The following is a 26,302-nucleotide window of genomic DNA, read 5'->3' as shown; positions in this document are numbered from 1 at the left end:
GCTAAATGATTGTTTTACAAAATAGGATTATAAATAGTACTAACAAGCTACACCTCGCCAGCGAAAATACATAGTATGTTGTAATAAATAATCAATATACATATGTATAATAATAAACAATCTTTGAATGGATCTTCGTTGATGGGTTGGCTTCCAATATTATCAACTGAACATAGAATAAAATTAGAATTATAACACCCCTAGCGGTTAGAATTAAAATCTACTACTATCAAAGAGAATTCTGCAATTTGATAATTCTGAGACCAGGGCTCTGAATTTTGAAAATTCTAAACTCTGTTATTTGGAGATACTAAAGTTTAAATCTATGAGTGTGAAGCCTAAAAGTTAAGATCTAGAAATTCTGAGCTAGTTTTTAATTAGAACTTAAAGATCTAGGTTTTGATAGTTTTAAGATCTAGGGTCTGGATTTGGTATCTGGGGGATTGTGGTTGGTAATCTGCGATTTGGAGTCTGGGAATTTTTTAAATGATTGAGGCCTGGTGGTCTTAATATCCATGAATTCTAAAATATCTGGAAATCAGTTATTGCAATCTTGTAGTGTATATTTGGGATTTCAATTTAAGGCCTGGAGATTAAGTATATGTTATAATATTACTGTCATTAATAGAATTCTAGTTTTATTCTACATTGTATCGATAATATTGACACAAGAGTTCAAAAAATTCGCAACCCTCCAAACTAATATATGTATAGTACAAAAAATGCTAATAGAATATTAGATTATAAACAAGACTAGTTAGGCTTACTTTATGACTCATCCGTATTTCGCCTATCATGATAATACGTCATTTTGCGCAACACTGCCATAGGAGTAAAAATAAATCAATGCCATCAATTCTGCTTTGTGTGTTTCATAGTAACTTTATTTTTTACATAATCTACATTTACAGTACACATGTAACTACAAAATTTTTCTTTGTAAAATGTATAACGTAAAAAATGTTAACACAAGAAATATTTCTCATTCTTAATCAACGATTATTTAAACATTTAATTAACATTATTACCATAATGTTGCACATCATATTATAATACATTATTGCTATCATCACCAATCAATTTACATTACCATGACAATATCTACAACTATCAGGATCCAACTTAATAATTCTATATGATACCACTATTAGCTGTGAAATTCCGCGTCAGCTAAAACGCATAAAATTTTTGCACACGTGTAACATGGCATTACATCCGCACCGCAGCATCGTGAACCTCAGTGCCAAACCCGATAGTCTATTATCAGCTATCATGTATGGTCCACATCGACCGAAATCGATATTCGCTATCGATCGGTAAAGATTCGACTAATGGAGAATCCCGTCAACGGTGACGTCCAGAAAGAAATAAAAAACACTCTCTCTACGTAGAGAGGCCAATGTTAAACGTCGACGTCCTCATTCGTGACATCTAACTTTGGTATACAACCATACGAGCCTTTGATATCGATCCTCTGGCAGCTCGGTTCTCTCGACTACGACAGCGACGCAAGCTCAACTCGGAACGAGGATCCCTCGCGGTAGAGGGGTGATTTGTCCTCCCTTTCGTTACCGCTACTAACTCCCTCTTCCCTCCCCTCCTCCCAACCTTTTCCCTCACCCCGTTAGCTTGCAGCCCCCCTCACCTTCTGTGTTTCTTTCTCTCCTTCTTTCTCTCGCATCCTCACGAGGAGGAGAACGAGAAGCAGGAAAGATGAGCAATCAAGAGGACCTCGACTATTACATCATGTTCCCGTCGTTTCCGCCGTCCCCGAAGGATCCAACGTTAACCACCGGTAGTCAGGATCAACGTGAAGAGTTCGTATTCGTTTACAAGGAGGACAAACGACCGGTAATAGTGCTACTAGGATGGGCCGGCTGTCAAGACAAATATCTGGCCAAGTACAGCGCAATTTACGAAGAGAAGAGGTACTGATGTTTTGCAAAACTAGCCCTCCCCCCTTTTAACTGTTCCTTCTTTTCCGATTAATTTCTTTCTTCTTGCTTTTTCATTCTTTCGTATAACTGGAAGTTGAGGATGAGAATATAGATAATAGTTTTTACGCGATGGTCCGTGATGATAGATTTTGTGGAGTAACAGTTTGATGAGCAAGTGTTAAAGTAGAAGGATGGATATACGTTGTACACGCATGTATTTTTTATGACAAAATATTGGAAGAAAATGTAGAATTAAGTGTCATAAAACTGTTGATAAGACATAGTAGAAAATGCCGGCAATATCATGCCGATGATACTTGTTTATTTAATCGATAACAATTTAGAATTTGACTTCCAAAATGAATTTTTTTATTTATTCGAATTCCTAGTGAATGTTGTTGTATTATTAGAATTTATCGTTAGCAATCAATAACTCAATCGTACTTTACAATCACTAAAACATATAATAATATAATATTACACAAGTCAATAATTAATTAATCATAAACATTATTTTGGATCAATAATAGAAGATATATTCTATGCATTTATGTTTATACTATTTTTCTATGAAATGCTTTTATAGTAAGTAATTTATTGTACCATCCATACATTTCAATGTTTTCGGATATAAAACGTAGTATAAGTCGAACGATACTCTAATAATCTATAAAATATATTATATACTTCTATATAGTAGAGATTTACAAATTATTTAATACATATTGATAAATAATGTTCCTTTCTCAAGCTGCATCACGCTACGATACACGGCACCAGTAGAATGTCTATTTTGGCGAAGAGACAAAATGCCTCATATTGGCAAACGGTTGATCCAGGTAATCACAGACAAGAGTTTAGATCAACACCCGATATTCTTCCATGTCTTCAGTAACGGCGGTGCGTTTCTATATCAACATGTAAGCCTTGCGATGCAACAAGCTAACTCACCGCTTAAGGTAAAAAATACTGTTACCTTTCACCTTTCCAACATTCTCTACATCATTGCTTCACATAATATACATTAACATTGAAATTCTAGGTCAAAGGAGTGATATTTGATAGCGCACCGGGAGAAAGAAGATTAACCGCTCTTTTCAAAGCAATTAGCGCAATCATCGGCGGACATCCACTTACAAACATACCAATGTCCTTCCTCATTACGATCTTCCTCTCTATACTTTGGTTTTTAGAGGTATTAATAAAGATATTACTGGACTATGGATTTTTATACATTTTGCGAAATTTAATAATTAAATATAATATTTAGTGAATAAAAGAAATCCCTGTCTAGGTTCTATTTCTTTGTTGTGTTCATAAAAATATAAATTTAATTAATAAAAATCCGTAGTCTAGACATTACATTCCTTTTGTATCGAATTTATTAGTATTGCCAATTTAAATCTTGATTTAGGTGATCGCTCACGCCCTTGGACGTGGTTATCCAGTGCAAACGAACCCGATCGGTCTTGCAGAAGAATCCTATTCTTGGCCGCAATTGTTTCTTTATTCGAACGCTGACACTTTAATTCCGGCAGCGGTATGTATATCCTTGACATAATAGTTGATTGCAAGAATCCACAGCAGATTAAATGTATTTGTATTTTATTCTTTTATATGAACTTATATACTATACTTGTTCGTATTTCAAGGACGTCGAGAAATTCGCCAGTCGACGAGCAGAACGTGGTGTACGAGTGCAGCTGGTACTTTTCACCAATTCTCCGCACGTCAAGCATTATGCTACTTATCGTGATGCCTACGTAAATACAGTTTGTAGTTTCATCCACGAATGCCTGACGTCACCAAATTTAGAATGCCTGGAATTGCCTCAGAATCATGGTATAGAAAATAATTCCCGGAATTACGTCACTATGCCAAGTCTTACCAAAAGAGTTGTGCTACCTCATGAGGCTACTAAGTTAAATTAGAAAAAAACAAATGGAATATTAATAATAGAGTAGCAATATGATCGATGGAAGAGTCGTGTTCTGTACAATTTTACATGTACGATTATACGCAAACAAAAATGGACAAACTGGAAGATTAAGAGGGTCGACGTATTGTTTGATTTTCATCGTCGAACTTCGTATATTTGAATATATGACACGCATTTTCTATACAGCGTTGAGTCTTGACATTATTATGAGAATCTTCTTATTCGTATTGATATTAATATGTAGTGAAAAGTGTCAGCTACTCAAAAAAGTGCATTTCATATAAAATAAATTTTTACTAGAATAATTTTGTTTGTAATATATTTTACTGTTGTCCTTATTTGTTGTTAAATAATCATTATGGAAAATATAAATCATTTAATTGTAGATTTACACGCACAAATATGATATATAGATAATATTTAAACATTACAGCACAGATGCTTTCAAATTTAATTTTAAGCAATTTAATATATGTTTATGCAAAGCTCAACGTTGATTCACGTGTAAAGATGAATTAATCTTTAATTTTTCGTAGAAATTTTAAAAACTAAAGTGAGCTCGACCTCTCTTTCTTCCTTTTGTCCTCTTATACTCATTCTACTTCCGCTTGGTATTTCCTTCGTATCTTCCAGTTTCTTCCTTCGCTGTGTGTTCTTGAACGTCAATGTGCCTGAACTTCACAAATCGACACAATTGCGTTCCTTTCGAGAATGAAAGAAAGAAAGTACACATTCGAGTAGTTATTCAACAGTGTACAAGTATACGCAAGTACAATTCTGAATTTCCAGGAAGTAAATGGAATAATGTTGCAATACACCCCAAATTTCCATGTTTGAAATATTTCGTAACCTCGTATAGTGAATTGAAATAGAAACTCTAGGTACACTTGACAGCGAATTAAGGTGAAAAATTGGAAATTAGGAACCTAGACGCTTGTTGATGTGATCGAAGTGCGCACAAGAAATATACGTTATTAATTGAAATCTCGAGGGATCATAATCTCACGATGTTTTAATTTCGACGTAAAAAAGTTCTCGCACAAAAGGATCAAGCTGGTCTTGATTTCGCTTTCAATTTAATTGCGGTTGTAATTAAGTATCAATGAAACAGAGGAATTTTCTTGTATCTCTCCTTATCAAATAATGTTATGTCTCTACATAAAGTACACAGCACACACACACATCACGTGCACGCGCGCACGACACACAACAAACACATATATATACATAATATATAAATATATTTTGATCTGTCGATTAGTTAAAAATAAAGACTGATAAATATACATGATTTGTTGTTTTTTACAGACATATAGCTGTTAAATAAATGAAATAATCAATATTTAATATACATTTATGTCTTTTTCAGCTAGAATATGAGATATGAAATTTTTGTTTCATGAAATAAAGATATATAATATCAACTAGTAATACATTTATGAAATCTTTGTATAAAATGTAAAAGCGTTATTTTTCCTAACATTTTCTTCGTTGAATTGTTGTATTACAAATTTTAAAAATCAAGTTATTAGTAGTAGCCTATAATAGTAGCTTATTAACTTAATTATTTGCACATGGTACAAAATAAGAAAATGTTATAATAATAATTCATTTTATTTTCAAAATTTTCTTTTACAGATAAAACTTTAAAAATAATAAAAAGTTGGAGCAATTAGATGATCTTAAATTGTTGATATATTCATTGTTATCATTGTTAAAACTATATACAATTGAAAAAGTTTATATAATTTACCTCAAGTATAATAATCTTCATCACTAGAAACTTCTTGCAAATTTCCATAACAACCAATCTTTCTTCTAATTAAATCCCCCCATAAAACATTGGTATTACAAATAGGGCAAGTACCTTCAATTGGTAAAATCATGTTGCCTTTACGAAACAATTGTGCCAAACAAATTAAATGAGATATTAATGAACAGCTAGGTTTTATACAGCTAACTGCTTGTTTTGTTGCATCTAGAGGTACATTACAAATAGAACAGATTATAGATGATTCATCCAACGTTTCTATTGTATCATTTGTCTTCTTAATCTTTTTGGAAATTACTTTTCCATGACATATAGGCATATGCATTGGAGCTGAAACATAGCTAGAGTACTTTTCAAAGAACTCATAATCTAGCCAACGAATTGTTAAAGGTAAGCGACACCAAGGTCCAACTTTTAACATATTTGACAGAACCAGAAAGCAAAATTCAATTACTTTCTGTTGTGATTTTTTCTTAGGCACATGTTTCAAACGGCGACTAATATGAGGGTGTTGCCAAGCCCACTCAAACTAAAAGTAAAAACAAATTAAACTTCAAATGCAAAAATTACTGATAGAGTGCTACATAATTCTTTTTTTATAAAATTAAATGAACGTACCCTAAGGGCGGATGTATTATTTGGAAAGCCATGAATAATTAATACCATATTCCTAAAAGGAAACAAAGTATCTTTTTTACAACTTACATGTAATTAACATAACAAAGAATAGCATATTTCATGGTTATTTAAAAATTATATAATTACCATGGCCCTTTATTACTCGTTTTCCATGCACCTCCATGTTCTTTTCCAGCATTATGTTTCTTAAGTCGACGACAAGGATCAACTGTATATCCTATATATGTTCTTCCCTTATATTTTGGATTCATACAATATAGCAAATATACACCATAAAAGTGCTCTATAACTTCTGCGTTTTCCATTTTCAAATTAACTAGTATAATACATTAAACTACACAAAATTTACAGTAAATTTGAATAATAAAGGAACTACATCAGAATACAATAAATGTTTAGTGTTATGTTACCAAAATAAAATCATAGAAAAAAATTAATTTTATAATTTTATTATCATTTCATTATTTACTCTCTTCCTATTATTTATTAATGCAATTACAAATTAATAATGAATTATAAAGATTAATGTATATAATTGACCGTGTTAACCTAACATCCCATGTAACAAGTTCAAACCTAGCCAAATTTAATATTATTAAAATTAGGTTACTTATAGATGTCAGATAATGCTATCGAAAGAATGTAAACACGATGATTAGCAATAAAGACTTATAACATATTATTATACATATGTATTTCATAAAATAGATATTGAATTTAAAAAAAACATATAATTCAAAAATATTTTCAATAACAAATAAAAGTGTACAAATCTTAATAATATTACAGTAAATAAATAGTACATATATATATATACTACTATATAGTATAGTATATATATATATATATATATATATATATATATATATATACTACTATAGGAAATATAATACCTGATAATACATATATATATATATATATATATATATATATATATATATATATATATATGTATTCTTATATACATGTATCCTTTCTTAAAAAATAAGTAAATTTATATACTACATAATAGATTATTATATCTTGTATATATATAAACGCGAATAAAAATTTAAAAAGTTTTTATTGTAGCACGTTTTTAAAATCAAAAATGTGTAATGTTTATTTGCATGAATATTGAACTTTTTAAAATTTGCATTTATATACTTATAAATTTTTTCATTTTTACATATACATTTATATCTTTGTTTCTGAAATTTTTCCTCATTTATAAATTTACATTATACAAGCTAAATTATATATGTACTAATTTTCTTCCCATATATGACACTATTATTGCAAGTTATTACATTCCTCTCAATCAGGAAATAAATCAGAATGGAACTAGTATTTTGACGTCATTGCCGCATCAAGAATAAAATATTTTATTGAAAGACGCAAGCGCTGTGACACTAAATTCCATAGTTTATCAGACAGGTGTATTTTTCACGGTTGTAAGTTTTATTTCGTGTTAAGAAGAAGAAATCGCGAATGGAGATAAATAAGAATAGACCAACAATAACGATCGGTTTCTCCGGGAATGTAATTGAAAGCGCCGCGTATTTAGTTGCAGCACTGTCGAAATTACGCTTTGATCTTGATTGGACACAAACCAGAAGAGATCTGTACGCGAGGATCCAGTAAGAATGGCTGCCGTTTTTAGAAGATTCAGAGCCGTGCAGATCACGGTGATCGGCAAAACTAAACTACCGTCATTTGTTACCAGCCGGTAGGCGATCACGACTGCAAAACTTTGAAGAGCCCTTTTTTCATATGTTTCGTGTATAATCTACGCGAGCTAGTATATAAACGGCGGCTTTTTAGGGCAATAGCCACATCGTGTGTGTTGTAGATCTTTTGCAAGGTCATCGATCCGACAGGATATCAGCGAAGGATGGATAAACAAGCTTTTCGTAAGAAAAATCGAGCCAACCAAAGAGTCTCATTCAAGGATGCTGTCAGATAAAGGAGTTATTTACGCCTTGCACACGCACAATATTCGACCCGATTCCATTGATAAATATTTGACCAATTAGTAAGTTAATTTTGTTTACATTCCCTTTATCTTAATGTCAAGTCGTATGTTTAAATCATAAACATGTTTAGAATACTCGCACAAAAATTCTTTCAAAATTGTTTTTCTTGAAGTTTCAAAAAAATATTAGATTTTGTTTATGTCGCAGAATTGGCATGCACAGAGAATTATTTATATTAGGAAAATTATATGGGGACATGTTTGTATTTTGGAATATTACAGTGAAGAGATTGTTAACATTATAAACTCCAAGAAATCTGAATTGAAATTGGAGCTTGTTGGTTCATGGACTGTCGTAGCTGGTGATATCGATCAAGCGTTGCATCTATGGCGATACTCTGGTGGCTATGATAGTGTTGACCGCACACAAATTGAATTGTCTAAAGAAGAGGTATGAGAATTAAATAAATTTATTTATATATAGTAATATAAAACAAACATTTCATATATTATTTTATTATTTATTGTTATATGATAATTATATGTTATATATAATATTGTTTACTCTCAGGCATATCAACAATTATTCAAAGAAAATGGCAAATATCTACGGTCGCGTTATTTACAATATTTATTGGCATTTAGCTATTGGCCTCCGCTTACAAAACGAAATGGTTCCAATATATATGAAATACGTAGTTATAGGTTACAGCCTGGTACTATGATTGAATGGGGTAATAATTGGGCAAAAGCCATCAATTATAGACGTAACAATAATGAACCTTTTGCTGGTTTCTTTTCACAAATTGGCAGATTATATAATGTTCATCACATTTGGTGTAGGTATTAATGTTAATATTATTTATGCATTCCTTACGTACCAGATTAACAATATGAACTATATATAATATTAATTCACAGAAAAGATATATATAATTTATATTAAATATATATAATCTATATGTTTTTAAGAATAAAAGACATGTTCATTTCCAGGCTACAAAAATCTCCAAGCGCGAATGGAAACTCGTGAAAGTGCATGGAGATCTCCAGGATGGGATGAATGTGTTGCATATACTGTACCATTAATTAGGGAAACACATTCCCGTATATTAAGACCAACTAACTTTTCACCAACAAAATAAGATTTTATGTCCACAAATCTAAATGCATTTGTATAATACAATTTATTTCTTATGTTTACATTATAATGTAAAAATATTTGTTATATTATACACACTACGTTTATATAACTGTATAAAGTAAGCGCTCAATATGAAATGAAATGTAGCATTTTGTTGTATTGCAATTACTAAAATGTATTTTAATAAAATTTAAACTTCTTTGTTACTATAACGCTTCACGATATATTTTTATTGTCAGTTTTTAAATACATCTATATATTGATGAGTACATTAATCGTTGTATTTCTGAACATTTATCTATCTTCCTTTACTAAAATTTGCTACTTCTAATATTTACATAATGATTGATCAATAATTCAATAATTATCTAGTGAAATAGTTTATAATAAAAGAGGTATGGGAAGGTTATGAAATGCGAATAATTATTAAATATCGTTTATTTTTATTATCTATTCATCAATCTAATCTGTTTAAAGTTTAAGTGATAAACATGTCCTCCTCTCCAGTCGTATAATTCAAAGGACATATTAATTTAATTAGACATGGAAATCTTGACAAACGAAGGCCAATTACAGACGTTAATTGCATTTTATATTTAATTTTACTGTATTTTTCTTATAAAGATACTAGTCTTTAAACTTTATTAATTAAGCTATATAAATATACATATATACGTATAAAATAAAATGATAATTGTCATTGTAATAAAGAATATTATTATTGATAATTAGACTATCTCTCACAATATTGCTTGTTATGTTGTATTGATTGATTGTTATGGATTAGAAAAAATGTTTTATATATAAGTATATTTAGTATTTTCTCATCACTTAACACAATTAATAGTCAAATTAATTTAAAACACTTCAGCATTGCTTAAATTTTTACTATACTATACTATACTTTTACTATATTATTTCTAAAAACAATTTTTACCTCTATTTAATGCATCAAGTGCAGGAGTTAGAGTATATTATTCTGTATGTTACCTTTTCACATACTTTTTTAAATACAAAGTTAATGAAATGAAAGATGATTATCTTATGACCTACATCATGTACTTTATTAAAATTTATTATGTTAATGTCCTTTGTATGAATTCTTATATCATACAATAAAAATTTAATTTGCTTGAATTATCCTTAAAAATTATTATGATTCATGCAGCATTATTCTTACAATGCTGATGCGTTTCAAGAATAGAAAAAGTTGAAAATGAAGTGGAATTCAAATTATAGCAAATTTTTCTTATAATAACGTAAAAGTGGCGCAACAGTGGAGGACTTATATGTTTAGTAATATTGAAAATAGAAAGCATCTTCAGAACACAGAAATAAATATCGATGAAATCTTTGCGAATTACGAATATTTACAATATACAAATATATATACAAGATATATATATATATATATATATATATATATATTAACCAACATATTACTTTATAAAAGAGAATAAAATAAGTCAGAATAAAATTCTGTATTAGTACAAAGTTTTGACATTTAATTATTCTATGTCAAGTGATTCTTATATCAATATTCTACGCCAGACAATGTATTTTTTTAATTATCTTATAATTATCTTTTCAGTAACAATATTTTTTCGTAAATATTAATGTGGAATGGAAAGTTTAATATTGTTAAACAATTAATTCTGAAATAATGAAGATTCCTTATCGGAATATTTTATGTATCAATATCAGTATTTTATTTTATCTTTAATAGAAGAGTTTATTGTAATTAATAAATGAGCTTTATAGTATATATGATTCATAATAACCCAATTCTAAATATTATTTTCAATTGCGTTTTAAATTAAAAAGTGCTAAAAAGGATAAAAAGTTGAAATTTGTATTGTTACATAGTATTATATTATAAACTTATATAAACGTAATCATTTGACATAGAATAGAAATTTAATTTTTACAAAAATGCAAAAACTATTAAAATCAGTAATTAATAACTTTTGTAATTTATTAATCTTATCTTGTGACTATGCATAATGTTTTGTACTAAGTAAAGTACAAACAATATAATATCAATTTAAAACGTTTTACTACATCACTGATAATATCATATTATCGGAAATTATACTTGATAAAGTAATTTGATTGTTATGGATTGAAATTCTAATAAAAACCAGATTTATATAATATATCAAATAATATTGCAAATACATTATACACATACATACATATTCAGTAAATGTAACATAAAATAATTTCATATAATATAATACTATATATATTAGAAGTTTTGTTCATTATTTCGTGAAAGGCAAATTAATAATTTACTCCAATGATATCTGTAATTTTGTCTGATTTTGTAATTTATATTATGGACTCTTTGCATAAAATTTTATTCTTTTAATCATATAAAATATACAGATATTGCCGAAAATCTCATAAATCTCCGCCTATGTGTGCTCTGAAGTGTTTTCCTATCTTCTAAAATTTAATCAGTGTTAATTCTTGAACAATGATTATATTCATCATATTATATTATGCAGTCCTTTTCTTGTTAGAAAATAACACTACTAAAAAGGAAAATTATAATCTAGTTAAAGCCAAAAATTATATCCATGATAAATGTTAGTATATTCACCAGTACATCTGTTACTTAACGAAAGCAACATTCGTTTAGTAAATCTTTTTTCATTTTTAAATTGATTTGCAAGGATATTATACATTTTAGTTTAATATTAGTGAATATACTATAATACAAACTATTGTCAAAACTAAGAAATCACACATGGATGGAAATAAGTGAGAAAGAAACTGATTTACATTGATTACAAGTATTAATTAGTAATTGATAATTGATGTGCCATGCCTATATTGAATTGGCTAGTTTACTGTATATCACGTTTTAAATTCAAATTACCAAGTTAATAGACATAGCTGTGGAGAATTCAGTAAATTCTATTACATTAAATCCTACTCTTCATAATCAAGATTCAATTTCAAAATCTTACACAGAGTGAATAGATATTTACAAAATGCTAATAACAACAAAAATTAATATTTTATATTAATATTTAGCATTTTTTTGTAATGATAATCACATAGTTGTGATCAAAGAATTACGTCTTTCCTCTTCTTTCTTTAATACATACATACAATCAGACTTATAGAGAATCCGTGCAACACTTAAGGAAAATAATTATAAAATAACGTTAACATTAATATAATTGACTTTAATAATAATTGAAGTATATGTATGTGATAATACTATTTATATATTTGCTTACTTCACATGAAATTTCACATAAAATAGTATGACCTATCCAAAACAAAACATTTTAATAACTCCTTATACTATATATATGTATATATATATATATATATACATATTTCCCAAAATTCCATGACATTAGTTCTAAATAAAATAAGAAAAAATTATTTATCTACAATTTTGTAATATTAAGTTTCATTTTAGTCTTCTTAGAATATATATTTATAATATATATTAGTCCTCTTATGCAATCCATAATTTTTGAGGCAAATATGTTAATTTGCATTCATTACAAACTGAAAATATTAAGAAGTTTTATTGTGGATATATTAAATATTTTTCTTAGATTAAAAGTGAAATATTGTACATACACTTCCAATTTTTACAAATTATAGAATTTGGAATCATTAATGAATAAATTTTTATTTATACTTTAGTTTCTAATATATAACACAATTTTTAAATTGCTATTAGCTAAATGTAATTTTTGTTATAAAAGGTTTTGTTCTTTTATGTATATAATTACAAGTCATGGACAATCTATAATATATAAATTTTAATTTTAGGTTTAATGATGCATGAAAACATTTTCTCTTGTCCACTTCTTTAGAGTTTGATACAATTATTATAAATCTATATCTAAATATAAAATTTCCTGTAGTTAAAATTCTCTATACTTCTTATAAATTATTTTTTGTAAATTGTATTCCTATAAAGAATCAAATAACAGTACTTTACACATTGAAACAACTTTCTTATTAGTCACAATTATAATTTGATTTTTTTCTATATAAAATACAAAATACTCTAAGAACAAATATAGTAATTATCAAATTTATTAGCATGATATTAAAGTAATTTATCTTAAATAAAATGCATTTATATATACAAAACATATAATCTACAATGTCAAAATATTTCTTTATAAATCTATAATAATAATTTTATGAAAAGATATATGGATTGCCTATGGACTAGGATTGAAATATTATGACTTATTTTATTTACTCATATCACAACATAAAATGTAGCACGAACATCTCTATTAGTCTCTACTATTTATTATCAATTATAGAAGTTCATTAAAAGTCTGTATTGTATTCATGTATCCTCCTAAGAATAATTAAAGGAAGAATTTACACAAGATACATATTAATATGCAATGCTACAAAACAAATAATTCAGTTGATTGTGACCATTTTCATTTAAAGAGTTTTGAATACATAAATATATATATATATAAATGTTCCTATTTTTGCTTTACATTTTTATTATTGTAACTGAACACATTCTCAATTTTTATATTATGGAAGTTCTACTTTTTAATTAAGTCGTTATTAATAAATAATATTAGTATACAAGAAAATTGGAATGTGCACTACATTTTTAATGTAAACAGAGGTAAAACATAATAGATAAATATTGCTTGTCATTTTCATTAAATTATCAATTTTATGATGCAATGTTAGAAAAGCAAAATAATCTAAAATAATTTTACTACTTCAAAATTAAAGCCTTTTTACTGGTTTTACTATGCGTGCATAGAAGAAATATTTTATTATAAAAGATACGTAGCTTAATTTATGTAGTATACAAATTGATATATTTATGTAAGTTTCTATTGTATTGAAATATATGAGTAGATAACTATATATTATATGTTATATGACATAACATAAACATAATTATTAATGAAAAGATTTTGAATTTAATGGAAATAATTTTCCCAAAATAATATTTTTCGTTAATTTTATTGTAGGGAAAATATAATTAATAGTATTGTAATGATTTAAATATTAACAAGTAGAACAGTCACAATCACTGAATTTAGATGCAATACTTTGTAATAAAGATGAAGATATGTATATGTGTGTGTGTATATATATATATATATATATATATATATATATATATATATATATATATATATATATATATATATATATATATATATATATATATATATATATATAAATATTATATATATATATATACACACACACACACACATATAAAACAGAACAAATACATGGAAATGTTTTAAATGAAAAAAAGACAGAAATTAGATACTACAATATAAAAGTACAACATTGGGATGTGTACTGGATGGAAACTTTGGACAATTATAACAAAATATGATATAATACAACTGAAATGTTGATAATAAAAGCAAAAATAATGCTATTCGAATAAACACTGAAAGAAGAAGTACTTTATATCTGGAAAATTAATATAGAAGATTTGTGATATACCAAAATCAATATACAGACTAGAATAATATTTGCAAATTCATTTTAGCAAGTAAAAGTACATATAATTTAATAATTTTCTGATCAAGCAAAATCAAATGAGTCGTTAGGTGTAACAATAAAGTAAAATTTTTATATCAATCTTAATGTATTATTTATAATGATAATATATTAATAATAATGATATTTGCTTCATTGGTAAGTATCATCTTGAGGAAATGCATAAGTTGAATTGAATCATATGCTAAAAATAATATTGTTTACATTACATTATATTTTATTTAATATCGCATATATGTTTCCATTTTTGCCAAATAAAATAGGAGGAATTTGTTGCTAAAAACAATATTTACTTTCAGCATATTATTTATATTAAATGCCAAAACTTCGAAAATATAGCACTATATACATGGGTACTTAAAAAACACCACTTAAGTTATTTTCTACTTCTTTGGAAATAAAAACAATTGTTGAAAACAGGAAATATTTGATATTATATTTAAACATACTAAATTACAATTAATTATTTTTAGCACTTTTTATAATTTGTTATTTCTTATTATAATAAAAAATTATAGATAAAATACTCTATTGTACATTTAAATTATTGAAGAAAAATTATAAAAATTTAGGAATTAATCTCAATACATTATAAGATACAACGCTACTTCCATATTAATCATTAGAATTTTATAAGAAATTTGAAAATATAATACAAAATTATATAGTAATACAGTAGTATTATTATAATCTTAAAATATGTGATTAAGAATATTATAATTATAAAATATCTAAACATGACATCAAACATTTTTTATCTAAGACATTGTCTTTTATTTTTAAAATGCTAACCTTATTACTTAAGTGAATTATTTAGGTATTTCCCACTGTATAAAGTTTCTTATTTTTTATGTCAAATATAGAATAATATGGTGTTTTAAAAAATATGTATCATGTATTCAATTACAAAAATCAACGTAATTATGTAAATAATTTACAGAGACTTGCATCAAGGCTGCATATGGAATAATATCAAATTAAAATCAAAAAAATATATTTTAATGTTGAAAGGAATTTGAAGTGGACACTGTCATATTTTGGTAATTCAACAATAATTTTATTATCAATTTAATTTTTGATATTGACATTCTTTCTTAGTAATGTAAAACAAATTGTATAAAATAGTAAAAAAATGTCTTTCAATTTTAGAAATTGATTTCTCATTGAAATAACAAATATTATCTATTATGAATGCATTATTATAACTACAACATAAGATACTGTAACTAAATTTTTTCATTAGTCTGTCACTTTGTAAATATCTAAATTACATTAAGAATGCAATTAAATAAATAAATCGACTCACTCAGTTTTTGTTAAATCAGACTAAGTGTCACTGAAAGTTTGAAATAAGGTTTTCGAAAATCAACACATGCAATTGTCAGTAAGATTATTTAATACTAGACCTTCGATAAGTTAAAATCTTACCGAAAATATTATTCCTGTGTTGTGCTTATTTCAAATCTTCAATTAGTCAAAATCAAATGTATAATAATTCGAGCATTATGATTATACTGTTTTTTCTTTTTTTATTATAATTGCAAGATATTGATAAATAAATGTCTCTAAACATTTTCTGTAGTCGCATATAAAATTTTCTGTATGCTATAATAGCTGGCTTACTTCAAGCCCAAGAACATTAAGATTTACTTTTCAGTATAGTAGATGAGACTGATACTTAAAAGAGTTTTCCTTTTTAATCCTATTTAGTTCACAAGATATTTGGATATGGTTAATAAATATTACAACGTTGCAAAAAGCATCTAAGTTCTTCTTCAATATGAAGCTCTCTTTCCAGATAGATCACATTGACATATTTTGATAATTAAAAAATATGCTGTTACATTAATTTCAGTCCAATACACATTCCCAACCCTAACAAACCTTTTAGGTTTGGGTCAATGCATATAACGAGCCAACTTTTGCTATGTATGTAAATCATTGAATTAAACGTTGATAGACTCGTTATGCATTCACTACAGGCAAACGTACATACATACATATTCTATTAATTGATTATGATTAAAATTAAAGACTATTAGGGGGGAAGGATGTAGAACTATTACTGTGAGCCAGACTTAACATTGAGCCACTAAGGCTTTCATCGTCTGGGTAAGATTCTTTTGATGCCTCAGCTATCGCCAGAGCACTGCAATAATTTGAAAAAAAATGTATATAGATACATCTACAATATTTCTTTCTAAAATTCTTAAATTTATCTTTCTATTTTATGAAATGGTAATGAATGATTAGCTTAGCACAAATATGAATTAAAAATAGAAGTATAGAACTATAGAACAGTTGAAACATCTTCTTCTCTCGTTAATATTTACGAAATTTGTTCGAACTAAAAACTATGAATCACAAATTACATACCTGAATCCTATTCTTGCACTTTCCTCATCAAATTGTTGTAATTCACGTTCTTGTCTTTCATGTAATAAACGTATCCGCTCACTACGTTCACGAAGGAATTCCTGAGTTTCAAGCTCCATTTTCTGTTCAAGCAAAGCTCGTCTAACTGATACTCGATCTTCTAATTCACGACGTTCTCTGTTTCTTTGAGCTTCAGCTTGCATTTTATTCTTAGATTGATATGCCATTAGAATTTCTAATTCATAATTTAACCTTTCCTATAAAACATATGAGAAATAATTATTACATTTACATTGCTGTGGTTCTAATACTTGTAGGATGTTTGTTTCAAGCATTATCAAAACCAAGTTTTAAAATTATAATATGAATTTTTTTTGTATATTTGAACAAAATCATATTTTTACAAACTCATTGAAGAATGTTAAGTTCACGAAAGAACGATTTTAAAAATCCTGTAATTTTATCAGTTTTTAAATAAATGCAACATTTTACCTTGAGGTTATGGCATTCAACTTCTTGTGATTCATCTAAACGTATACTTTGTTTCTGGAGCATTTCAGCAATACTTTGTTCATACTGATCACCCAATAAAGCTAACTTCCTTCTTTGTTCTTCTTTTAATTTTTTGATAACAGCCTTTTGCTCTTCTTTAGCTGTTGTTTGTAATATTTGAGCTTTTAATGCCTTATATTGTCGCGTTTGTATTTTACATGTTTCCCTAAATTGTTTTCGAATTTGCATTTCTTTTTGCTAAAATGATAATAAAGTATAAAAAACTTTAATTTATCTATATAAGATCTAAACTTTTATTATTTTTCCCGATATCGGATTTTATTGTTTAAATGAAGTGTTTATATGTTATGATGTTGAAATATATGTTTAATTTATAGTATTAGATATATGAGGGGATATATGTGTTTAGGATTGAAGAGTGGATGAGTGTGGGTCTTTGGATGTTGTAAGAATTGTATGGGAGTAAATGGGAGTTAAGTATATATAAGCCAAGTCCTTTTTCTGAGCTGTGAAGTCGAAAAATAAATAAATAATAATAATACTATCGTTTTGAAAAATTAAAACATGTTACTTACTTTGAGACTCTTAGGTTGCTGTTTGAGCTCCAATGCATGCTTTTTACGCAAATCACGTTCTGCTCTTTGCATGTAATCTTGTTGATTAGAAAGTTCTGTAGCATGTTGTCGATGAACTTGATCTTCTCTAAGAGTATGAACTGCCCTTTGTTGCCTGTATTCAAGTTCTTGTGTTTTTTCATGATGTCGTAATAACATATTATGTGCTTGTTCTAATTGTTGTTGTCTCTTATTTAATTCCTGCATGATACAAATATATTTATAACATATATTTTAAAAAATGTATTCAAATATAACAAAATGTTGATAACAAAGTAAAACGAAAGAATTATCTATATAAAATAAAATACTGTACTAACTTCTCGAAGTAGCTCTTGTTCCAAACTATGAAAAACAAGTAGCTTTTTTCTACGGAATTTACGAATTTCGAGGTCAAGGTATTCTCTTTGCCCTCTTGCAAGACGTTGCTCTTCTTGCGCTTCCATTTGTCGTAAATTATCTTTGTGACTCTGAAGTGTAGCATCTCGTTGTCGCTTCGGTGTAACTTCATCCTGAGATAATTCTTTTTTCCATCTTTCTTTGTAAACCTTAAAAAAACGAAATATCATTAATTATAAAATATTATCGAAAAATATAAAGCTTTTTTGAATTACCTTATAGTCTTTCTTTTGCTGTGCTTCTAATGCTTTCCGATCTGCTTCCTGTCTACTTGTTATCTCTTTGTGCAGTTTTTTCTCAGCATTTTGGTTTTGTTTAAGCTTACGTTCTAATTCTTGCAAATGCCTTAATTGAAGTTTTTCCAATTCTTTACTAAACTGTTGTAAAAGAGTTTCATATTCTTTATCTAATAATTGTTTATGGGATTCCATTTCCATTTTACAACGTTCTTCTAATTTTACCTTTTTAAATAATTATAAATGAGATATATTGTTCAATAAAAATTACATAATGTTTAGATATTAAATTATGCACTTACCAAAGCACCTTGATGTTCCCGCCTCATTCGTTTATATCCACTCATTTGTTCATGCATTTCCTCTTGCATATGTTCTTTTTGTTGTTTAGTTACAATTGATGTCGTCCTAATTGTTGCAAAATTATTGGCACCATGTTCAAGAAGATTGGCAGTGACACCACCTGCTGATATTTTATGTCTATTTCGTACAGATCCCGTGGAATAATCGTTTGCGTCAGCATTTGGCAGTGGCAAGCTATTGGTGGAGGAACTTTGAGAACTGGCAGAAACACCCATTGAATGAATTGAATGCTCTGAGGTAATTGAATTGCTCTTGCTACTATCACCACCTGTTTGTTCATCTGGAGTATCTATAAGATACAAGTAAAAATATAAATATAAAAATCTAAAAAAGGATATAAACAAATACTATGATCTCAAATCAAATTTCAACTGAAAACTTAACATACCATCAGCATCACCAACTGTACTTTCAGTTTCACAAGCATCGATCATTAAGATCTTCTTCATTTTCCGATAATTCAAATTATCCAATTCTCTAACAGCAGCTTTCGTTCTCTGAATTAAGTCTATTAAAACTTGTGGAGAACGCGTTCTGGTGACAAATTGATGCTGTAAAATTGAAAGCCTATAAGAAAACAACTAACTAAACTATAGTATATCTGTTTATACGAAAATTGAACAGTAAAGCAGCAAAAAATCTATATACTAAAGATAAAATGAAGATTTCTGTAGAAGACTCACTGATAACAGTTTACCAGAGGCTGGCCTTTCAGTTGGACTTTTAGTTAGACACACTTCAACGAAGTGACGAAAAACATCTGACCAGTCTGGAGAATTTAAAGTTGGTGTGTCATTCTGAGCAATGTGATACAGAGCACTCATAGCATTCATATTAAAATAAGGTGGTTTTCGCTCCGCTGAAATTATAATAAATATTCACATAATCCAATAAATAAATTACTTTAGAAACATATAAAAAAACAAATCATTTAAAATATTTATTGTATTATGTGAATTTTTTAACAGAGTAAAAATATATAACTAAATAAACATTTTAATACCTAATTCAATACATGTTATCCCCAAAGACCATACATCCACTTTTCCATCATATTGTCCTTCATCCATAGCTAATATCACTTCTGGTGCCATCCAATAAGGAGTTCCTACAAAGCTATTTGCTGGACACTTTATGCTTGCCGATCCAAAATCTGCCAATTTTACTGTTCCATTTTCGGTAAGTAAAATATTTCCAGCTTTGACATCTCGATGTATTCTTCCAAGAGAATGAAGATAATGCAAACCACGTAGTACACCTTCACAAATTGCAGCTATTTCATCTTCTTTTAATGGTCTCTTATGAACTTCAATAATGTCTGATGCAGAACCAAGGCAATATTCCATTACCAACTATAATTAATTTATAAAATTCATCACTGACAATTAAAAGAATGCTTATAACACAATATTATTAAGATATGACTTATTAAAATAATTTTGAAAATATATACCCAGGCAGTGTGGTCCCTGAGATAACAGCCCTTATACTCTATTGTATTAGGATGGTTAAGTTGCCTAAGAAATCGAATTTCTTTCAAGATATCCTGCCACTTCTCAACGGTTTGTTTTCCCACATATGACATTTTCTTGATGGCAACAATTTCTTTGGTAAGCAAACATCGTGCATAATAAACAGCCCCAAAACTGCCATGCCCGATTTCACGTAAGTCTTCAAATATTTTCTCCGGATCATTTTTTTCAAATAATTCAGCAATCTCTGGGTCCTTAAGGCTACCAGGCCTTGGAACAGCTGGCATAGTAAAATGTTAATAATTAAATAACCAAGGCCTATTTCAGACACCTTTAGATGTCTTCTTGTCTTTCAATCTTCTATGCTAAATTTTATAATATTACTTAATCCTCTGTCAATCCATTCCAAAATTTAACATTCTATCTGTGAAAAAGAAGCAAATTATATTATTTTTAACTTTGATAATTAATAACTAAACACTAAATATTATACTACTTCTAATTTGAATATATTAATTGAATTTACTTAGATGATTTTTCATTTTATTTAATATTAAAATATGATTCACATACAAAGTATAATGAATAAAGTAAATATGTTTTTCACTAAAAATAGACATAATTTTTAGTTAATTCTTGATATTTCTATAAACTTTATATCGTATAAATTAAGTTATTTTTAATTAAGCAAATATGTGTATAATACATAACAACTTTGTATATTATAATGCACTGTGATTTGCATACCTTCATTTCACATTTCTCCTAATTTAATTTTTTATAATACATTAATAGCAGCAAGTCTCTCAATAAGTTCAATGACAAACAATATTCAACAAACACAAATACACAAGTTTGTAGGATATACAGGGAGTACAATTAAAAATCTTTCCTCGCTATAAAACGTATTTATAATTAAGATGAGCTTGACACTTATCACGAGGTCCTCAATACGAAACACACTATTCTATACGTGGAAACTCATTTGACTTGAATAAATATCATATGTTTTTAAACGGAAAATCTGCAGAGAAGATCGAATCGAATGTTATCAATAGTAGGTGAAACTCTTAAGGAGCAAGTATTTTGACGGTGAGAATAAAAATAATAGTAAAATTGGGGTTGGTAAGCAAAGAAGGCGGTCGAGTGAAATTTGCAGGAGGTAGAAATGCGGGCGTAAGGAGGGTTGGGTCTCTGACTTGAAGCAATCGCGTCAGATTGGTCCCGCAAATACAGTAGAGGGATATCGTCGGTATAGCCAAAAAGGCTTGCCGTGTTTGGATCGGGTGTACAACATCGTGGTCAGATCCCGGTGTATCAACTGTAATTTCTCAAAAACTCCGGCAACAAGGAAAAAAGTGATATTCACCTCCAAAATGGCGAAGGAGCAGGCACAGAAGCATGCGCGCAGCTCCGAGCACTCTCTTCAGGCGGAGCACCTCTTTTTCCTGAACTTGGCCGATCCTTCGAGCATATTAAGATCTGAGGATCACGATTTTTTGTTGTGCAAACGCACCGCACCCCGGAAAAGTACACGCCTCGTACGTGTCACGCACGTACGCACACACGCGCGAGACGCGACAATCCGCGGCAACGCAACAATACGGCACCCACTATCGGCCGGACACACGAGAATTCGCTAACTTTTTGACGCCTTTTCGGCTAGCCTGGGTGTACTCTACACAGCAGGCGAATTCTCCGACGATGATCAGTGGCGCCTCTACGTCGATCAAGTACTAAACTAAAAAACATTACCGATAACTAATAGCTACTACTTTACCAATTTTACGCTTTTGACTTAATAACATAAAACAATGTTAATAAATAGAAAACGATCAAAATATACGATAATACTTGATACGTCATTTAAATTTTAGAAATTTATTGTGTGTAATAAAATATAAAATAGTGTTCGATTAAAATTAGCTTTGGTATTTGTTAATTTTAGATAAATGAGAAAATACATTTAATAAGAATTTTATAATGAATTTATTTTTATACTTTTTCTTTTATAAATTTGTTGACAAATTTTATATGATTTTGATACATATTTTAAATAACTTATACGCATATATGAATACAATTTGTTATCAAAATAATCATAACTATTGCATAAATATGTATATAATTTTATTTTATATATGTATATTTAAAATTTTAAGAATAACTTATAAAAGCTTCATTTTTTAAAATTTGGCTTTCATATGCTATCAAAATTTAACTTAGTCTAATGTGTAATACAAGGTTAGTTACTGCTATTTATATATATACATATTGATATTATATACAATTATATCAAACTTATACATATGATACAAAAGTGATTTTTTTTTAATTATACATATAATTTGATACATGTGAATATTGCAAAGAAATGCTTATAAAAGACTTCTGAAGGTATAAATTAATAATTTTATCATATCTGTACATGTATTACTCTACTCTTTTAATGAATATGCTTATTAGAAAAAAAGAATTTACACATATTTTTAAAAAAATATGTATAATTATTTTGTAGTCAGCAATGTGTACGCATAAAATAACGTTCAATTTTATTAGATTATGTACTTTCTAGGTTTTCCATTAATGACATTAAAAATGTGTTTCCATTTATTAGTTTTGTAGTGCAGACAACAAATTCTACGTTTACTGAAAATAGACATTTTTCTCAAAATATATCATACATACAAACAAAAAATCAATTGTAAAGTTTCAATAATATAATAGATTTATTGTATTACTTACAATCTTCTTGCTGAGATAGAAATCTCAGCGCAGAAATTTCTGCAAATGTACATCCTCCAATAAAGAAAACCATTACTAATTTTGGTGGTTCTGAATTAAAGTCTTCGCTAGTAATAGAATTTCCTAAAAATTTAATTTATATCTATATCACCTACAATATAATTGAAATTATATTTTTTTTACATATATTCCTTACTTCTCCCAGATGACAGTATGTTATATGGTGGGCTACTAATAGTAGGGCCAGGTAATAATCCCATTACATCATTTAAACCTTGCCAACCATTTGATTGTACAAGCTGCTCTGTCAATCGAACACTTAGTGGTGCATATATAGAATGAACATAACTAATATCCTTCGGTGTAATTTCACTTTCATCTTCAACAGTAAGTCGCAGTGCTTTTCGTAAAACTGCATACTGACGCGCAGATTGTTGTTGTTTTAATAATCCGGCTTTTTCTAAGTTTAATATGGTTGGTAAATTATGATATCCGTATGTTTGTATTATTTCTCTCTTATAATAGTCTAATAACTTTGGCTTGAGTCCAGAATTTGTTAAGGATTGTATACAAAGAAGACGTAAAACTTTTAAAAGTGGTTGTTGTTGTATTATCATATCTTCTATAAAAGTATTTGGTTTATCTGTGTCAATACAATTCAACAACTCTTGCTCTACTTGCAAAGATTCTAAAAAATTACTAGAATCTGTTACTTCTTTTATCATTTCAGCTATTGTTGTATCTAACAACGAAATAAAAATAAGTATACAAAATAAATTATACTATAATTAATGACAATTAATATTATTAAATAGAATTTAAAAAACTTACGTTTTGCTAATGATTGCTTAGTAGCTAACATATGTGGTAATCGTGCTATAAATTGTTTAATTTCTTGCACACTTTTATCTCCATGTCTCTCATCAAACTGTGATGAAATAACTTTAGCTTTTTTACTAAGGATAGGTCCAACTCCATTAAAATTTTTATCCCTACAATTATAAAGGCTCTGTAAAATATAAAATCATATCAAAATATAAAAATACTCACCTGATTTCTGCAAATAATTCCTCTCCAGAATTTAGTATAATTTGTTCTTTTTCATTAAGGGTCATTGTTGTTGGAGAGTCTTGAGAATCATGAAATCTTCTTGCTGGCAACTGTACAGTATCTGAAATTATAATACTTTAATAAACTAAAAATAACAAATTATAATAAAATTACTTATAAGATATTTTGTTATAAAAGATAAACTAAACTAAAGTTTAAAAGAAAGTAAAAAAATACTCAACTATATTTTATCCCAAAAATTTCATCTATTAATCCCTCATACGTCAATTGCGTAACTAGAGGTGAAAGTAAATCTACAGAGCGATCTAATAATAATAAATGTTCTATAGTAGATGACTGAACTGATGTTGTTTTATTATCCTCTTCTTCTCTATTTAATCTTTCTAATAATTCCCATACTTTGCTAGCAGCAGGTCCTCTTCCAGTAACTTTTGGAATTTTTCCATATAATCGTTGTAAACCTTGAATAGCTTGTGCAACTTGATACAAACAAGTGGGATCATTTTCTAAATGAAACTCCTTAAATGAACCACTAAGCTCCATGGAAAGAAGATCATTATCAAAAGGAAATAAGTCACATTTAAATTCTTCTATTAATGTGAAGCTACCAAATACACCACGATTCTGAAGCTTTTTTTGACAAAGAAGACTTTTTCTTGGTACAAAGAACAAATGAAATTCTTTGCGTGGTCTTTTCCCCTCTTCTCTACAAATTTGTTATTATGTAAGCTTCATAATATTATCTTATTGAAAATTAAATTTAAAACAAATATTTCTTATTTTATACATACCCATGAACATTTTCAGCAATTAAATCCATAAGTCCTAACTGAGGTCTAGTTATAAATATTATATTAACAATATTTGGTGGTATTGTCAAACTTCCACCACATAAAGGATACATTTTAACAACATCATGTTCTTCAAGCAAATTATATTTTGCAACAAGACCAATTGGTCCTTCAAGAGATTGATCCCATATAATTGCCTATTATAAAATACAAGTCAAAATATTTCTAACACAATATGTTTACTGATAATGTAAACAAAACATATACGATAACTAATTTTACTTTAATTGTACTTTAAGGTAAACTATGAATAAAAATAAGTTAACTTTATTCATTAAACTAGTAACAACACATATTATCTAACAATAGCAATACATATTGATAAATGGTGAAAGATTGAAAAGTTTATTATAATACCTTTGTGCCATCACACTTTTCAAGCAAACAGAGTAACTGTTTCCTAACTTGTACTTGAATAATTCCCACATTTAGACGCCCTGTCGATAAATGTGCCGATGACATATTTTTAATCCTACAATTTGCACACAATTGTTAAACGTACACCGCCTTCTGTCACTTTCGTATCTTAAATACTATTCTCCTCCCTTCTCTATATGTACGTATGTATATACATTCGTAAATTTGTATCTTTATCTTACTATAAATTTTGCTATCAGTGTTACCACTATTATTTTAGAATATCTCATTTAATAATATATAAAGATATTTTATATAAAAATATAATATTTTGATTTCTATATATTTTTACATTTTAACAATTTCCATTGTAATAG

At 28.0% G+C, this 26,302-nt stretch overlaps 5 protein-coding genes across 8 annotated transcripts; 2 read left to right on the top strand and 3 right to left on the bottom strand.

Annotated features, from left to right (window-relative positions):
• Window positions 1-1,101: 1,101 nt before the first annotated feature.
• LOC126875709 (transmembrane protein 53) lies at window positions 1,102-5,162 on the top strand. The gene is made up of 5 exons (XM_050638602.1): window positions 1,102-1,928; window positions 2,689-2,896; window positions 2,980-3,132; window positions 3,352-3,477; window positions 3,590-5,162. Exons 1-5 carry the CDS (start codon window positions 1,714-1,716, stop codon window positions 3,866-3,868), a joined length of 981 nt encoding a protein of 326 aa, XP_050494559.1. The 5' UTR covers window positions 1,102-1,713; the 3' UTR covers window positions 3,869-5,162.
• Window positions 5,163-5,471: 309 nt separating this feature from the next.
• Window positions 5,472-7,097, bottom strand: LOC126875721 (structure-specific endonuclease subunit slx1). The gene is made up of 3 exons (XM_050638607.1): window positions 6,413-7,097; window positions 6,266-6,317; window positions 5,472-6,176 (listed from the first exon to the last, which is right to left on the bottom strand). The coding sequence occupies exons 1-3, from the start codon at window positions 6,589-6,591 to the stop codon at window positions 5,631-5,633; spliced, it is 777 nt and encodes a 258-aa protein (XP_050494564.1). The 5' UTR covers window positions 6,592-7,097; the 3' UTR covers window positions 5,472-5,630.
• A 163-nt stretch (window positions 7,098-7,260) lies between these two features.
• LOC126878238 (protein NipSnap) lies at window positions 7,261-9,596 on the top strand. 2 transcript variants are annotated; one of them, XM_050640828.1, is made up of 6 exons: window positions 7,261-7,719; window positions 7,833-7,994; window positions 8,118-8,300; window positions 8,523-8,691; window positions 8,812-9,079; window positions 9,237-9,596. In XM_050640828.1, the coding sequence occupies exons 2-6, from the start codon at window positions 7,912-7,914 to the stop codon at window positions 9,383-9,385; spliced, it is 852 nt and encodes a 283-aa protein (XP_050496785.1). In that variant the 5' UTR covers window positions 7,261-7,719; window positions 7,833-7,911; the 3' UTR covers window positions 9,386-9,596. The 2 variants fall into 2 exon arrangements, with proteins under 2 accessions (XP_050496785.1, XP_050496784.1); XM_050640827.1 differs by having other exon boundaries at window positions 7,261-7,994.
• Window positions 9,597-16,685: 7,089 nt separating this feature from the next.
• LOC126878236 (serine/threonine-protein kinase Tao) lies at window positions 16,686-22,681 on the bottom strand. Of its 3 annotated transcripts, none has more exons than XM_050640823.1 (12): window positions 22,271-22,681; window positions 20,883-21,325; window positions 20,433-20,781; window positions 20,113-20,288; window positions 19,818-19,980; window positions 19,369-19,718; window positions 19,046-19,291; window positions 18,752-18,979; window positions 18,393-18,632; window positions 17,797-18,054; window positions 17,305-17,561; window positions 16,686-17,077 (listed from the first exon to the last, which is right to left on the bottom strand). In XM_050640823.1, exons 2-12 carry the CDS (start codon window positions 21,186-21,188, stop codon window positions 16,957-16,959), a joined length of 2,694 nt encoding a protein of 897 aa, XP_050496780.1. In that variant the 5' UTR covers window positions 21,189-21,325; window positions 22,271-22,681; the 3' UTR covers window positions 16,686-16,956. The 3 variants fall into 3 exon arrangements, with proteins under 3 accessions (XP_050496780.1, XP_050496782.1, XP_050496781.1); XM_050640825.1 differs by having other exon boundaries at window positions 20,883-21,321; XM_050640824.1 differs by lacking the exon at window positions 22,271-22,681 and adding an exon at window positions 21,649-21,963.
• Window positions 22,682-23,428: 747 nt separating this feature from the next.
• Window positions 23,429-26,139, bottom strand: LOC126878237 (vacuolar protein sorting-associated protein 33A). Its single transcript, XM_050640826.1, has 8 exons — window positions 25,926-26,139; window positions 25,509-25,705; window positions 24,939-25,423; window positions 24,697-24,817; window positions 24,478-24,638; window positions 23,843-24,388; window positions 23,647-23,769; window positions 23,429-23,550 (listed from the first exon to the last, which is right to left on the bottom strand). The coding sequence occupies exons 1-8, from the start codon at window positions 26,028-26,030 to the stop codon at window positions 23,462-23,464; spliced, it is 1,827 nt and encodes a 608-aa protein (XP_050496783.1). The 5' UTR covers window positions 26,031-26,139; the 3' UTR covers window positions 23,429-23,461.
• Window positions 26,140-26,302: the final 163 nt, after the last annotated feature.

Source organism: Bombus huntii, chromosome 2 (assembly GCF_024542735.1).
Source record: "Bombus huntii isolate Logan2020A chromosome 2, iyBomHunt1.1, whole genome shotgun sequence".
Lineage (NCBI taxonomy): Eukaryota > Metazoa > Arthropoda > Insecta > Hymenoptera > Apidae > Bombus > Bombus huntii.
Note: the sequence above shows the minus strand (reverse complement) of the source record. Positions and strands in the feature narration are given on the sequence as shown.